This window comes from Lepidochelys kempii, chromosome 3 (assembly GCF_965140285.1).
Source record: "Lepidochelys kempii isolate rLepKem1 chromosome 3, rLepKem1.hap1, whole genome shotgun sequence".
In the NCBI taxonomy this organism is placed as follows: Eukaryota; Metazoa; Chordata; order Testudines; family Cheloniidae; genus Lepidochelys; species Lepidochelys kempii.
In genome coordinates, this window is record NC_136382.1 from 171,654,920 (window position 1) to 171,671,177 (window position 16,258).

At 41.6% G+C, this 16,258-nt stretch overlaps 1 protein-coding gene across 4 annotated transcripts in view; it reads left to right on the top strand.

Annotated features, from left to right (window-relative positions):
- The window catches only part of MTA3 (metastasis associated 1 family member 3), a 196,635-nt gene that overhangs the window by 27,168 nt on the left and 153,209 nt on the right, over positions 1-16,258 (top strand). For all 4 annotated transcript variants that reach the window (XR_012158255.2, XM_073339057.2, XM_073339058.2 and 1 more), the window contains exon 4: positions 8,658-8,784. Coding sequence is in view for 3 of the 4 variants with exons in the window: in XM_073339057.2 (XP_073195158.1) it covers positions 8,658-8,784 (127 nt within the window). In the remaining variant the exon portion in view is untranslated. The remainder of the gene's footprint in view (positions 1-8,657; positions 8,785-16,258) is intronic.

The window sequence follows — 16,258 nt, forward strand, 5'->3', positions numbered from 1 at the left end:
TCAAAAATAAAACGTAAAACTTCAGAGCCTGCAAGTCCACTCAGTCCTACTTCTTGTTCAGCCAATTGCTAAGACAAACAAGTTTGTTTACATTTGCAGGAGATAATGTTGCCCGTTTCAGGTGACACTGTAAACAAAGTGAGAACAGGCGTTTGCATGGCACTGTTATATCTTGCAATGCCGGCTATTTATGTGCCAGATGCGCTAAAGATTCATATGTCCCTTCATGCTTCAATCACCATTCCAGAAGACATGCGTCCATGCTGATGACGGGTTCTGCTCGATAATGATCCAAAGCTGAGCGGACAGACGCATGTTCCTTTTCATCATTTGAGTCAGATGCCACCAGCAGAAGGTTGTTTTTCTTTTTGGTGGTTCAGGTTCTCTAGTTTCCGCATTGGAGTGTTTCTCTTTTAAGACTTCTGAAAGCATGCTCTACATCTCATCCCTCTCAGATTTTTGGAAGGTACTTCAGATTCTTAAACCTTGGGTCGAGTGCTGTAGCTATCTTTAGAAATCTCACATTGGTACCTTCTTTGCATTTTGTCAAATCTGCAGTGAAAGTGTTCTTAAAACGAACAACATGTGCTGGGTCATCATCTGAGACTGCTATAACATGAAATACGTAGTAGAATGTGAGCAAAACAGAGCAGAAGACATACAATTCTCCCCCAGGGAATTGAGTCACAAATTTAACTAACACATTATTTTTTTTAATGAGCATCATCAGCATGGAAGCATATCCTCTGGAATGGTGGCCGAAGCATGAAGGGACATATGAATGTTTGGCATATGTGGCACATAAATACCTTGCAATGCCGGCTATAAAAGTACCATGTGAATGCCTGTTCTCACTTACAGGTGACATTGTAAATAAGAAGTGGGCAGCATTATCTCCCTTAAATGTAAACAAACTTGTTTGTCTTGGCGATTGGCTGAACAAGAAGTAGGCCTGAGTGGATTTGTAGGTTTTAAAGTTTTACATTGTTTTGTTTTTGAGTGCAGATATGTAACAAAAACCCAAAACCTCTATCTTTGTAAGTTGCACTTTCATGATAAAGAACTTGCACTACAGTACTTCTAGGAGGTAAATCGAAAAATACTTTTGTTTGCACTTTTTATAGTGCAAATATTTATAATAAAAATAATACAAAGTGAGCACTATACACTTTGTATTCTGTGTTTTAACTGAAATCAATATATTCGAAAATGTAGAAAAGCATCCAAAAATATTTAATAAATTTCCATTGATATTCTATTGTTTAACAGTGCGATTAAAACTGCAATTAATTGCAATTAATTTTTGAGTTAATCACGATTAATCGATAACTCTAATTTTTTTAAATTATGATGTACTAATTTTGTGATCAACAAATATCTGTTTTATCATTAAATCTGAGTTCCTGACTTCTAAGCTTTTTTAATAACTACTGTACACTATTTAAGTAGTGTTTTTAAATTAAAATGTATGGTACTTATAACCTGCTCCAAATATTCTAGGCACTTTGTACACACGTAACAAGACATTTCCCTTCCAGAGAGTTTACAATCTGAATAGAAAGACTTCCGATCAAAAGTTGCAACACATCAGTTCAGCTCCTTGTACCCCACCTTTGACCCACTAATGTGTGCTCAACATTGTTTCCACAATTCCATTAGACCTTTATTTACTCAATCAACAGACTTTGTACTGCCATATAAATAGTTTCAAATGGTGAAAAATGGAAAAATCAAATATATGTACCACTGTATCTGTAACTAGTTTACAAGACTACTCAGAATATATTCTTTTTCCTTTAGGGGAAATAAAAGTATCATAGTAAATTTTTTTTTTTTCAGAAGTAGCATTCATTTTTATTTGAAACTCCTCCTCCCTCCTTTCCTCTCCACCCCCCCCCCCCGGTTTTCTAAACTGGAATAATTTTTCACCAAATATTTTTGCTACAGTGTTATGATAAACATGAGAAAGTCAATTGTAATTGACATTGTAACTGTCACTTTAACACCATTTAGTAGGACGAAAGCACGTGCAGATAATTTAAAAAAAAAATCCGTATATTACTTGTGAATCAATATGGCTTACTGGTTTTTAATGGTTATTAAAGGTAACTTCCTGAAGTTTCTGAAGGTTCTTTAAAAACAATGGGTCTTCTAAAAAAAATAAAGTCAGAGAAGCTATGATATGAGGGAGTAAATCCTCATTTAAACAAAAATAACTAATGTTGTAAGAACAGTGGTGAAAATTTGTGAAAGGTATATTTAAGTCTGCAATATCTAAAACAGATCTATAGTATAAATGAACTTTACTTTAGATTTTCAGTGCTATCTGATAGTAGTATGTATGTAACCCACACAATGATGAGTTGTGTTAGAATATTTTTGGTCATTCTGAACAAACTATACGATACATGTGACCTAAACTGGCATAAGCAGAGAGGGCTAGGTTGTGGAGCCCTTACTCATGTGAGTAAATGCTCACCAATGTGAGTTGTCTCACTGATTTTTGAATAATCTAGCCCAGAGTTGGTTAAGCAACTTAACTATACTGCAAAGGGTTAACTATCACGACCAATTCGGTTCAATACAGCACCTGGCAACAATCCTCATATACGCTAGGCAAATTGACTAGCTGCTCACCTGAGAGAGCTTCGAATCTGCAATGTGAACAATATTGCTCATATATTTAAAATTTCCTTCTTTGTATTTGTTTTGATGGTAAACAAAGCAATACAGTGTAGTTATTTACCTTTAGTATCCTAGCTGCAAACGCAAACTTGATGTCATTGGTGCTGCCCTTGCTAAACTGAAAAGAAATCCATGCACAGTTGTCTTTTCTTTGATCTTTGCAGTTAATTCGTTATTACTTAGTCACAGTATTTTTATATTCTTTTAGCTGTAGGTTCTGTGTCACGTTGGTCACACATGAAGCATGTTTTTATAAATTAAGGCTTAGTTTAGAATAAAGAGGTATGCGAGAAAGGAGAGCATTTAACAATTATTGAATGTAAAGTTTATTCCTTTGGTCTGGTCTAAACATGAAGTTGCACATGTTTAACTAAACCAGTTTAGTTAAATTGATGCAACTTCATGTGTAGATGCTGTTGTATTGGTTTAAACCTTGCTTGGGGATGGTTGTTATAGTAATGTTATGTTATAAGTTGTAATTTCATGTATCTATTTATGAGGCTGAAAATGTGTCCTCATGGCTTAAAACAAGCCCAGGCAAAACTCTCCAGGAACACAGGGGCAGTTCACACCTCATCGGGGCATGTGACAGCCCAGTGTCACAGAAACAAAGGACACTGGCCTAGGCAGCAACAAAGGATCTGTTGGACTCTCGAGTGAGTGACACCCCTTTCCCTTGGTCAGTTAGGGACTACAATGAGGTAATGCTCACCTGACCCTGAAGGGGGGGGCAAAGCCAAGAGGGAAGAAAGAACATGATAAAAGGGAGAGACTTTGCCATGCTCTTCGTCTCTCTCACCTCCATCTACAGACCACCAAGTGACTGAAGTGCTGATCAAAGGGGAGAGCCTGGCTGAAGGACAACCAGCCAGCCTGTGGTGAGAAGCATCTAAGTTTGTAAGGGCTCTGAAAATGTTAAGATCAGCTTTTATTTTGCTTTTATTTCATTTCACTTCACCAAATCTGCCTTCTGGTGCTTTGACTTATAATCACGTAAAATCTATTTTTTGTAGTTAATATTTGTTTATTCTATCTGAAGCAGTGCGTTTGGTTTGAAGCAAGTCAGAGACTCCCCTTGGGATAACAAGCCCAGTACATATCCGTTTCTTTGTTAAATTGATGAACTCTCATAAGCTTGCAGCATCCAGCTGGCATAACTGGACACTGCAAGATGGAGGTTCCTAGGGTTGTTTCTGGATCGGGAGATGTCATAAACATACAGCTAAGTGTAGCCTAGAATTCCTTCTTACCTGTAGGGGGTTAAGAAGCTCAAATAACTGGGTTAGCACCTGACCGACAGGACCAATGGGGAAAGAAGATACTTTCAAATCTTGGGCGGGAGGGGGGGAGGTTTTGTTTGTGCTCTTTGTTTTGTGTGGAGACTCTCTCTTTGGACTGAGAGGGGCCAGACAGAAATCCATCTTCTCCAACCCATCCTAATCCAAGTCTCCAATATTGCAACCAGTATAGGTAAGCCAGGCAAGACGGGTTAGTTTATCTTTTGTTATGCTTGTGAATTTTCCCTGTGCTAAGTAGGAGGTTTATCCCTGGCTTTTGTAATTTTTGTTTTTTCTAGAGGGAAATCTTCTGTTTTGAATCTGATTGTCCTGTAAAATTACCTTCCATCCTGATTTTTACAAAGGTGCTTCTTTTACTTATTTTTTTCTTTATAATAAAGTTCTGTTTTTTAAGAATCTGATTGGGTTTTTAGTGTCCTACAAACCCAAGGGTCTGGTTTGTGCTCAGCTAGTTTATTTTTCAAGCCTCCCCAGGAAAGGGGGTGTAGGCTTGGGGGGATATTTTGTGGGAATAGGAACTCCAGGTGGTCCTTTCCCTGATACTTTGTCTAAATCACTTGGTGGTGGCAGCATACCTCAGTCCAAGGACAAATAGAGATTTGTGCCTTGGGGAAGTTTTTAACTTAAGCTGGTAGAAATAAGCTTAGGAGGCCTTTCATGCAGGTCCCTATGTCTGCACCCTAGAATTCAGAGTGGGGAGGGAACCCTGACAGGAGATATTGGCTAATGTCATTTGGTTGTACAATCTAAGCAGCTCAAATGCTAGAGGCTGTTCATGAACAGCCCAGGAGTGGGGGTTCTCACAGCAGAGCAGGGTAAGGCTGGCTCCCAGAGTCAAGGATTGGAATGACCTAGCAGATCACCGGTCCAGATAACATTGCAGGGGAATGTCACACACACACACACCTATAGTTTTCAGAGTAACAGCCGTGTTAGTCTGTATTCGCAAAAAGAAAAGGAGTACTTGTGGCACCTTAGAGACTAACCAATTTATTTGAGCATAAGCTTTCGTGAGCTACAGCTCACTTCATGTAGCTCACGAAAGCTTATGCTCAAATAAATTGGTTAGTCTCTAAGGTTTCACAAGTACTCCTTTTCTTTTTACACCTATAGTTGGATTTATATTTGTGTAGTTAAGGTTTTACATTTGAATGTGATTTAGAGGAATTGGGTAGTGTGCTTTTGTAGTTAATTATATGGTTGAAGTGCAAGGGAGTTGTGGGAAAGAGGAGTCTGGGCTTGTCTAAACACACAAGTTATACTGGTTTATCTTAAATTAGTTTAGTAAAAGTGGTGCAACTTTTTTTGTGAAAACTCATCGAATTTAAAACTAGTTTTATCAGTTATTCTTGTGCCTGCAAATTCACTGTGGCAAGATAAACTGATATAAAAGTGTCCATATGCAAACTTGCACTGGTTTAAATTTGTATAAAATCACACTTTTAATCCTGTACACCTTCGTGTGTAGTCATCCAGGTCAAAGAAAGCAATAATATGGGTAATATGATGTTATGGCATGTAAATGAAGATTCCCTTAACTGATGATCATGTTGATGAGAAATAAATTAGATCAACCTCAACTCTAAGTTAGGCAATTTTTTGTCTGGGAATATACTGTATGTTAAGGCATTGAAATTAACCCTATATGTACTGTACCCTTATAAATGCTGTATGCTATATTTATGCAATATGGCCAAGTTGTGGTGGTTGTGGGATTCACAACTATGGGTGTCCATAGTTCTGTGCCTGTAAAATCTCAAGAAAAACATTGTAGTACCATTTCTTTTCTATTTATAACTACTAGTTGGTCATGATTTTGTTGATTGATTGTGTTGCCTTTGTTTTGCTACTTATATTTTACCACTTTGACCCATGATTCAATAAAGCTTTATTGAAGTAATTACTTGCTCCCATCTGCATTCTGCTAATATAGTCTTTTTTGGGGGGAAGGATGGGTATAATGAAATTGGACTTCGCAAAAGCTTTTAGTCCCTGGATAACTTCTTTAAATTATGCGTTCAGACTGGCTGGTAAACTTAAACAGAGAATTTTAATTTCTCTGCTGTTTTTCAGACTGTGGATGAAATAAAAATACCCAAAGAATGCCAAGTGCTTGGACTTGTAAACAGAAGAAACTCTAAATAAATAAATAGAATTGTTGACTTTTTTTTTTTTTTTTATATTTGAAGAGGAAAAGACTGTTTGGAACTTCATTGTATATTTTGCTCTTAGGATTTGTTAGCCGAAACAAATATCGCTTCTAACAATGATTCACCTTCACTGTAGTTGTCAAACTCATTGTGTGTTTGAAAGGTTAACCTTTGACACTTTTTCCCATTGTTGTTTTTCATCTTTAATTACTAACTTCATAAAGAAGATTATAATAAAATTTTGCATCTGAAGTAACTCAAGTTTCCCTGATATGCCTATCGGGAATCAGAGAAGAAGTTAGTATTATGAGGAGCCCTTGATCGCCATGTAACAAATGTAACCGTGTGTAACAGACATGAAGACTTCTATAACAATTTTAAAATATCATTTGAATAGTGCAGTGTCTCCTGTACAATAGGTAAACTTTTGCTTTTTCTCTCTTGATTGTTAAAAGAAAAATGTGTCAATCCTTCATTCCCTTTCCTCTTTAATTGTTTTTCAGTAGCATAGAAATCTCTACAAATGTAAACTTTTAAGCTGACTTGACCACTGGTACATTGTCTGAACAGTAAGATTCTACACAAATTAAATGGAGGAAGTAATTGCCATAGTAGTACTGTGGCAACAGCTCAGTATCAAGGTACCTCATGTGCGCTCAGTGGCAGCTTGGCTCTGTTATATTAGCTAGACCCCGTGAAAGGGTTATCGTCTTTAATGTTGGCGTATGTGGCATTGTGTGTGTTGGAGTGTCAGTGTCAGAACTGAGACACCTGCAGGCTCAGGTTCTTCAGGAGAAATTTGCTTTTAATTACTTTTGTCATATGTAACTAGGGGTGGGTGGTTTTACCTTTTCTGGTGAGGTCACAGAGATGTGTGGGGGTGGTGGCTGTAGGGAATGAGCTTCTTTTCTCTCACTTCCCTGCATATGCAGCCCACCCAATAGGGCAGACAGACGGATAGGTAGGGGAACTGGGATTCGATGGAGCTGGAATCACTTAAGGGAGTATTCTCCCCTGCCACTATGAGAAGAGCCACTAGGGAGCCAGAAGGGGATGAGGAGCAGATGCAGTAGGATAGCAATCTTGAATTTGGAGAGAATCATGATTCTACCATGAGAGAACATGCAGGCTTAAGAGTTTAGCATCCGTACTACATGGGTTGTTTGTAAAATATCCATGCTGCTTAGAAGAATAGATAAGATGGCCTCAGTATTTCCTTTAATTAACTACAGGGAACACGTGAGGAACCCTGCCAATACAGAGGCAGTGTTTGCTGAGTATTCTCAGGCAAGTTTTATAGCAGTAACTCAGGATTAGAGCGCTGCTTTGTATGATTTTTAATCCCACTACTGTCCTGCCCTGCAATACATACTCCCACTCCCGCCAGTGGGATTTACCACGTGCCAAGCTGGTTCCAAAGTATTTTAGATTTATATAGGTTCAAAATATGGAGTAAACTGATAAAATACTTCATAAAGGCCTCTGCTTTTAAAGATTAAGTAAAAGGGCACACATCTTATAAAAGTCTTTAATCTTTTAAAGTGTTATATCAGTACTTATTATTGTTTTAATAAAACAAATTATTTTTATATTTAAAATTTATGCCCCTTTTTTCTTCTGTTCTGTTAAAACAGGGGTTGGCAATCTTTGGCACATGGCCCATCAGGGTAATCCCCTGTTGGGCCATGAGATATTTTAAGTTGACAGTCCACAGGCACGGCCCCCCGCAGCTCCCAGTGGCAGCAGTTCACTGTTTCCAGCCAATTGGAGCTGCGGGAAGCAGCGGCCAGCATGCCCCGGAGACCCACCACTTCCCGCAGCTCCCATTGGCCAGGAATGGCAAACTACAGCCACTGGTAGCTACATGGGTCTCTGCCTGCGGATGGTCAACATCAGCAAAATGTCTCGCGGTCCAACAGTGGATTACCCTGAATTGGCCATGGGCCAAAGATTGCCAACCCCTGTATTCGAGGGATACTGTCAACTTTTAAAACAGTGTCATCTGAAAATATTGTTAGATTATTATAACTGAAGTCAATTAGGGGTTTTAATTTTTTTTTCTCTGTGCAGTTTGTTTACATTGTGCATTAGGCAGTTTCGCTATTTTGTTGACTGCATGCTCCTCCCCAGGCCCTGCTATGGTTTTACCAGTAACAGTAGCAGCAGAGCTGAAGCTGAACAGTAGCGACCGTGGGCAGCTGTGTGCATAATGAAGAAAAGAAGGGGAAAGGAGGTGAAAGAGGAATGGTAGTGTTCCCCTTGTGACCATCTGAAAAACTCCTATGCACAAATAGAGGAACAGAAAACATCATTTTTAAAGGAATTAAATAACACACATAATATTTAAAAGCATTCATCCCTAGTTATTAGAATGCATAAAATGGCAACCTGTTTTACAATAATTGATGAATAATTTTCTGTAGAATGTCCAAGCAGGTTGCCTAGAGGGTTTAAAAAAAAGTGAACGTCCACAACTGTATTCCATAGCAAAGCTAATTTCATCCTGTCTTCTATCCTTGTGCAGAAGAAGTTGAAGAAGAGTCTGAAACAACAAATGAGGCTGATTTGACTGATAAACAGAAACATCAGTTGAAACACAGAGAGCTCTTTCTTTCTCGCCAGTATGAGTCCCTTCCTGCAACACATATCCGGTAAGAAACTTTAAGAAAGCTTATTTTTTTGTGTGGTTGCAACAGGTTGCCCACTCTACTCCACTCAGCTCAGCCACAGCCACTTTGGAGCTGGAGACTTATATGTAGGGTAACCAGATGTCCTGATTTTATAGGGAGAGTCCCAATATTTGGGGCTTTGTCTTATATAGTCGCCTATTACCCCCCACCCCCGTCCCGATTTTCCACACTTGCTGTCTGGCCATCCTACTTATATGGCTGGGATTATAACCCTGAGCTGTTTGAGAGGACACCGACATTTCAAAAGAAATTTCCTCCAACCTGTTTGTTACTAAACCTAAAAGACACAGTAGCTGGATTTGGCTAAATGTTGCAAGAGCATTTTTGCCATCATATCCTTAAAGATCTTTTATATTTAAACAACCTTAAAACTTGGGGGGGGGTGTTAATTTAACATGTTATCATGTTTCTACTCATACCCCCTTTCATTTTTAAATTACTCTGATACTACTGAGTAAAGCAGAAAAGAGTTGTAGATGGAAAATGCTATTAGCATAGGTGCCATCCTCACTGATGCAGGGAGCTCTGTGTTTGTTGGGAGAGAGGATCTAGAAACTAGAAGGGATGCAAGGATAAAGAGACAATGAGCAAAGGCAAATGGAAGAGAAGGGTACAACTGTAGGTTGGTAAAGCAAGGGAGTTTTAGCTCTCCCACTACATCCAGCCCACTCGAAGTCATCAGTAGCTGGAAGCTCATTCACCCTGATCAAAGGAAGTACTTTCCATTCCTCAAGATAGGGCGTTTGTGGCCTAGTGGATAGAACAGAGGCCTGGCAGTTGAATAGGATAAAAATCTTTCCCAACTCTGTCACAGACTCACTGTATGGCTTGATTAAGTTACCTAACCTCTCTACCTCAGTTTCTACATCTATAGATTGTTGACACAGGAAGTTACAGCACAGCAAGGTAGTAAAAACATCTTTGTGCATTTGAGCTTGATACACTGTAAAATCTACTACACTAAACCACCAAGGGCACTGTGATACAGAGGGCCAGGGAGCAGTGGGAGAGTGCTAGAGGAGAAATATATAAACTCAAGGCTAATTAAGGTGTGGTTCCCTATAGACTAGGGAAGGTGGCTGCAGGTTAATAGGAGCACCTGCAGTCAATTAAGGCCCTGTTAGGAACCTAATGAACTCCCCTGCTTCAGGCAGACAAGGGAGGAGGAAGAAGAGAGGATAGGAGCTTGGAGGTATGCTGTGGGACTTGGAAAATCAGAGAACTGAAGCAAAGGGGACCCTGCCCCAGTAGGGGAAGGAGATTCCGTTCCCCAGCATCTAAGGACTGCAGGTACCCCACCCAAGGGGGAAGAGGGTAAGAACCTGCAGGGGTTGAGAGGGGCTGGGGCTCAGAGTGAGGAGCAAACCCAGATCTCTCCCCCAATTCCCTCCTTTACCACCTTCCTGGGCCACTAGTGGGGCCATCGATACCCCAAGAACAGGGGCAAGGGGTGGCATCTTAGCTCCGTGCCAAGAAAAGCGCAGGACCCACTAGACTAACATCAGCCATCTTGTCAGAGCACTTTTAGCGCATGGTAAGAGTGTCCACATACTCTTAGGGTAGGGTAGTGCGGTGTAAATTCTCATCTAACTTTCTGCACAGTAACTGCCCCTGTAGACAAGCCCTATAAAATGGAGATGATAATGCTTACTCAACTTTTCATCTAACTTTGAAATCTGTACATGAAAGTCAATCTTAAGTATGATGCAGACCAAATACTTAATCTTTCTTGCCTTAGGTACCCCAGCATAGCATGAGGATACTCACCTTTGAAAAGCACTACATAACTGCACATAATTCATTACGATCAGCTAAATTGATCACAGCCACCACTGCCACTCATAAGAGAGAGCATGTGGAATACATTATAGTTTACCAGGAAAATTTTTACAATTTATTTTTATTGGGTTGGGTTCTGTTCTTTGATATTTTAAATTCTAAGAGAGCTCCTGCTCTAGTAGAACAAATGACCTTTGTTCACCTGCTCCAGGGCAAAGATTGCTATAACATGAGGAGTAAGTAGAGTAGAACCTCGCTATCACACACTTCACTAGTCACCCCGTAAAAATACTAGAGTATGCTGCAGCAATTACACAATATAGCGCACAGTGGTTAGTGCACTCTCATATTACCAAACCTTAATTACTTTTACAAGATACCTTCCTGAACAATTACGTGTGCTGTAATGAATTTTCAAAATGAAACTACATTTGTCAAAATAAACGGACATAGTATTGTATTATCCTTGCTTTGAATTGTGCTTGTTAATTTACACGGTTCAAATTCTCAATAGTTCTCTGTTTTTAATGTGAATTACTGAAAAAAGAGGGAAAAAATCGGTGGGGAAGTAGAAGACCCCTCTTCTTTCTCTGCCTCCCACCCCAGTAGCACTCAAAGAGCCAGAGTCTCAGATAGGAAAAAATTGTCCTAGCTCCATTGAATGGAGCTGTGCTGATTTAAACCACCAGAGGTTCTGGCCCATCAAATGGGAAAGACCTGTAGTACTGATGAGAGAGGAGAAATGATGCAATGAAATAAAGGTGGTAAATGCAGACAGAAGTTGGGAGGAGTAAGAAGACGAGCCATGCCCCCTTGGAAGAAGTAAGAGGAGAAAGTTAGAAGTGAATAACTTAATTTTATTGGTGGCCTTGCCTTTCTCGGTTGCTTTAGGTTCCCAGTCCTAATGCAGAGCTTGAAAACTGCCCAACACCACCTTCTATGATGAAAGCTATCTGTGTTGCTATGCTCATAAGGAAGAACAGTATTTCACACTGTTGAACATGTATTATCTTTAATTGATTTACATTGAAAACCAACTTTCTAGTTAAAAATTATTAATAATATAACTGACTACACTTCTCTTGCTTTTGTTACACCTTTTTACCCAGCTTAGCTTCACTCTGTTTTGTTCCTTCATGGTGTAACTTCTTTTTATTCTTAAATCACTGAAATGTGCTTTCTGTCTTAACTGTATTTTAACATTTGTTTTGGAATATAAATTGTTTAATTTTCTTGAAATGTAAATTTGGGGAGTGCTCTTGAAAGATTAGACTTTGCCCTGATTCTCATTTACATTAAGGCTCTTTTATGCCCTGATGGTAGACTTAAAGTGGGTGTAACTTGAAGACTTTTTGTCAGTTTGAAGTTAATGGAGTTACAATGGTTTTATACTGCTGTAAGTGAAAGGAGGCCTGCAGAGTTCAAAACTTGGATTTTTTTTATGATTTCTATATTTGTTTACAAATTAATTCAGACCATTTTCCTGAAGCAGAATGAAATAAATGATGGCTGATCCCCCCCATTTTTAATTTTTTTTTTTTTTTTTTTTTTTTTAAGTTTGAACAGTTCAGCCATATAGGCATGTCGGACCCAAAGAGCCATGTTTTACAAGGGCTAGCTGTTTGTTTAGGGTAAGTCTTCACTGCAGTTAGACAGACATCCAAGGCTGGCTTATGGCCCAGGCTAAGGGGCTGTTTAATTGTGGTGTAGACGTTTGGGCTCGGGCTGCAGCCTGAAATCTGGGATGCTCCCACCCCTCAGAGCCCAGGTTCCAGCATGAACACAATGTTTATACTGCAGGTAAACAGCACCTTAGCCTGAGCCCTGCATGGGCCAGCCACAAGTGTCTAATTGCAGTGTAGACATGCCCCTAGTAACGTTAAGGAAGATATACTTAGGGCTAACATGGCCCTCCCTTTCTCACTGCAGTTCTAAACTCTAGTTTGATTTTGGTATTTGTGTGAATCCAAGAATGTTGAAGGGGAGGGGTAAATCATGCCTAACTGCATGTTAGTTAGTTTGACCAGCTAACCATAACAAGTTACTTATTTGTCAGGCACTAGACACATAGTATAAAAATAGGTTTCAGAGTAGCAGCCATGTTAGTCTGTATTCGCAAAAAGAAAAGGAGTACTTGTGGCACCTTAGAGACTAACCAATTTATTTGAGCATAAGCTTTCGTGAGCTACAGCTCACTTTATCGGATGCATTCAGTGGAAAATACAGTGGGGAGATTTATATACATAGAGAACATGAAACAATGGGTGTTACCATACACACTGTAAGGAGAGTGGTCACTTAAGGTGAGCTATTACCAGCAGGAGAGCATGGGTGGGGCAGGGGGAACCTTTTGTAGTGATAATCAAGGTGGGCCATTTCCAGCAGTTGACAAGAACTTCTGAGGAACAGTGGGGGGTGAAGGTGGGAATACACAAAGTAAAACTATTTCCCCATGTTTAATGACCCATCCAGTCCCAGTTAATTGTATCCAGTTTGCAAATTAATTCCAATTCAGCAGTCTCTCCTTGGAGTCTGTTTTTGAAGTTTTTTTTGTTGAAGAATTGCAACTTTTAGGTTTGCAATCGAGTGACCAGAGAGATTGAAGTGTTCTCCAACTGGTTTTTGAATGTTATAATTCTTGACGTCTGATTTGTATCCATTTATTCTTTTACGTAGAGACTGTCCAGTTTGACCAATGTACATGGCAGAGGGGCATTGCTGGCACATGATGGCATATATCACATTGGTAGATGTGCAGGTGAATGAGCCTCTGATAGTGTGGCTGATGTGATTAGGCCCTATGATGGTGTCCCCTGAATAGATATGTGGACACAGTTGGCAACGGGCTTTGTTGCAAGGATAGGTTCCTGGGATAGTGGTTCTGGTTTGTGGTTGCTGGTGAGTATTTGCTTCAGGTTGGGGGGCTGTCTCCCAAGATCTGTGAGAGTGATGGGTCATCCTTCAGGATAGGTTGTAGATCCTTGATGCATTGGAGAGGTTCTAGTTGGGGGCTGAAGGTGATGGCTAGTGGTGTTCTGTTATTTTCTTTGCTGGGCCTGTCCTGTACTAGGTGACTTCTGGGTACTCTTCTGGCTCTGTCAATCTGTTTCTTCACTTCAGTAGGTGGGTATTGTAGTTGTAAGAATGCTTGATGGAGATCTTTTAGGTGTTTGTCTCTGTCTGAGGGTATGTCTACACTACGAAATTAGGTCTAATTTATAGAAGTCGGTTTTTTAGAAATCGGTTTTATATATTCGAGTGTGTGTGTCCCCACAGAAAATGCTCTAAGTGCATTAACTCGGCGGAGCGCTTCCACAGTACCGAGGCAAGCGTCGACTTCCGGAGCGTTGCACTGTGGGTAGCTATCCCACAGTTCCCGCAGTCTCTGCTGCCCATTGGAATTCTGGGTTGAGATCCCAATGCCTGATGGGGCTAAAACATTGTCGCGGGTGGTTCTGGGTACATATCGTCAGGCCCCCGTTCCCTCCCTCCCCCCGTGAAAGCAAGGGCAGACAATCATTTCGTGCCTTTTTTCCTGAGTTACCTGTGCAGACGCCATACCACGGCAAGCATGGAGCCCGCTCAGGTAACCGTCACCCTATGTCTCCTGGGTGCTGGCAGACGCAGTACGGCATTGCTACACAGTAGCAGCAACCCCTTGCCTTCTGGCAGCAGACGGTGCAGTACGACTGGTAGCCGTCATCGTCATGTCCGAGGTCCTCCTGGTCGCCTCTGTGAGGTCGATCAGGAGCGCCTGGGCAGACATGGGTGCAGGGACTAAATTTGGAGTGACTTGAGCAGGTCATTCTCTTTAGTCCTGCAGTCAGTCCTATTGAACCGTCTTATGGTGAGCGGGCAGGCGATATGGACTGCTAGCAGTCGTACTGTACCATCTTCTGCCGAGCAGCCATGAGATGTGGATGGCATGCAGTCCTTCTGCACTGTCTGCTGCCAGCCAAAGATGTAAAAGATAGATGGAGTGGATCAAAACAAGAAATAGACCAGATTTGTTTTGTACTCATTTGCCTCCTCCCCTGTCTAGATCACACTGCAGTCACTCACAGAGAAGGTGCAGCGAGGTAAATCTAGCCATGTATCAATCAGAGGCCAGGCTAACCTCCTTGTTCCAATAACAACAATAACTTAGGTGCACCATTTCTTATTGGAACCCTCCGTGCAGTCCTGCCTGAAATACTCCTTGATGTACAGGCACACCCTTTGTTGATTTTAGCTCCCTGAACCAACCCTGTAAGCCGTGTCGTCAGTCGCCCCTCCCTCCGTCAGAGCAACGGCAGACAATCGTTCCGCGCCTTTTTTCTGTGCGGACGCCATACCAAGGCAAGCATGGAGGCCGCTGAGCTCATTTTGGCAATTAGGAGCACATTAACCACCACATGCATTATCCAGCAGTATATGCAGCACCAGAACATGGCAACGCGATACCGGGCGAGGAGGCGACGTCAGCGCGGTCCCGTGAGTGATCAGGACATGGACACAGATTTCTCTGAAAGCATGGGCCCTGACAATGCATGCATCATGGTGCTAATGGGGCAGGTTCATGCTGTGGAATGCCGATTCTGGGCTCGGGAAACAAGCACAGACTGGTGGGACCGCATAGTGTTGCAGGTCTGGGACAATTCCCAGTGGCTGCGAAACTTTCGCATGCGTAAGGGCACTTTCATGGAACTTTGTGACTTGCTTTCCCCTGCCCTGAAGCGCATGAATACCAAGATGAGAGCAGCCCTCACAGTTGAGAAGCGAGTGGCGATAGCCCTGTGGAAGCTTGCAACGCCAGACAGCTACCGGTCAGTTGGGAATCAATTTGGAGTGGGCAAATTTACTGTGGGGGCTGCTGTGATGCAAGTAGCTCACGCAATCAAAGATCTGCTGATATCCAGGGTAGTGACCCTGGGAAATGTGCAGGTCATAGTGGATGGCTTTGCTGCAATGGGATTCCCTAACTGTGGTGGGGCTATAGACGGAACCCATATCCCTATCTTGGTACTGGAGCACCAAGCCGCCGAGTACATAAACCGCAAGGGGTACTTTTCGATAGTGCTGCAAGCTCTGGTGGATCACAAGGGACGTTTCACCAACATCAACGTGGGATGGCTGGGAAAGGTGCATGACGCTCGCATCTTCAGGAACTCTGGTCTGTTTCAAAAGCTGCAGGAAGGGACTTTCTTCCCAGACCAGAAAATAACTGTTGGGGATGTTGAAATGCCTATATGTATCCTTGGGGACCCAGCCTACCCCTTAATGTCATGGCTCATAAAGCCGTACACAGGCAGCCTGGACAGTAGTCAGGAGCTGTTCAACTACAGGCTGAGCAAGTGCAGAATGGTGGTAGAATGTGCATTTGGACGTTTAAAGGCGCGCTGGCGCAGTTCACTGACTCGCTTAGACCTCAGCGAAACCAATATTGCCACTGTTATTACTGCTTGCTGTGTGCTCCACAATATCTGTGAGAGTAAGGGGGAGACGTTTATGGCGGGGTGGGAGATTGAGGCAAATCGCCTGGCTGCTGGTTACGCGCAGCCAGACACCAGGGCGGTTAGAAGAGCACAGGAGGGCGCGGTACGCATCAGAGAAGCTTTGAAAACCAGTTTCATGACTGGCCAGGCTACGGTGTGAAAGTTCTGTTTGTTTCTCCTTG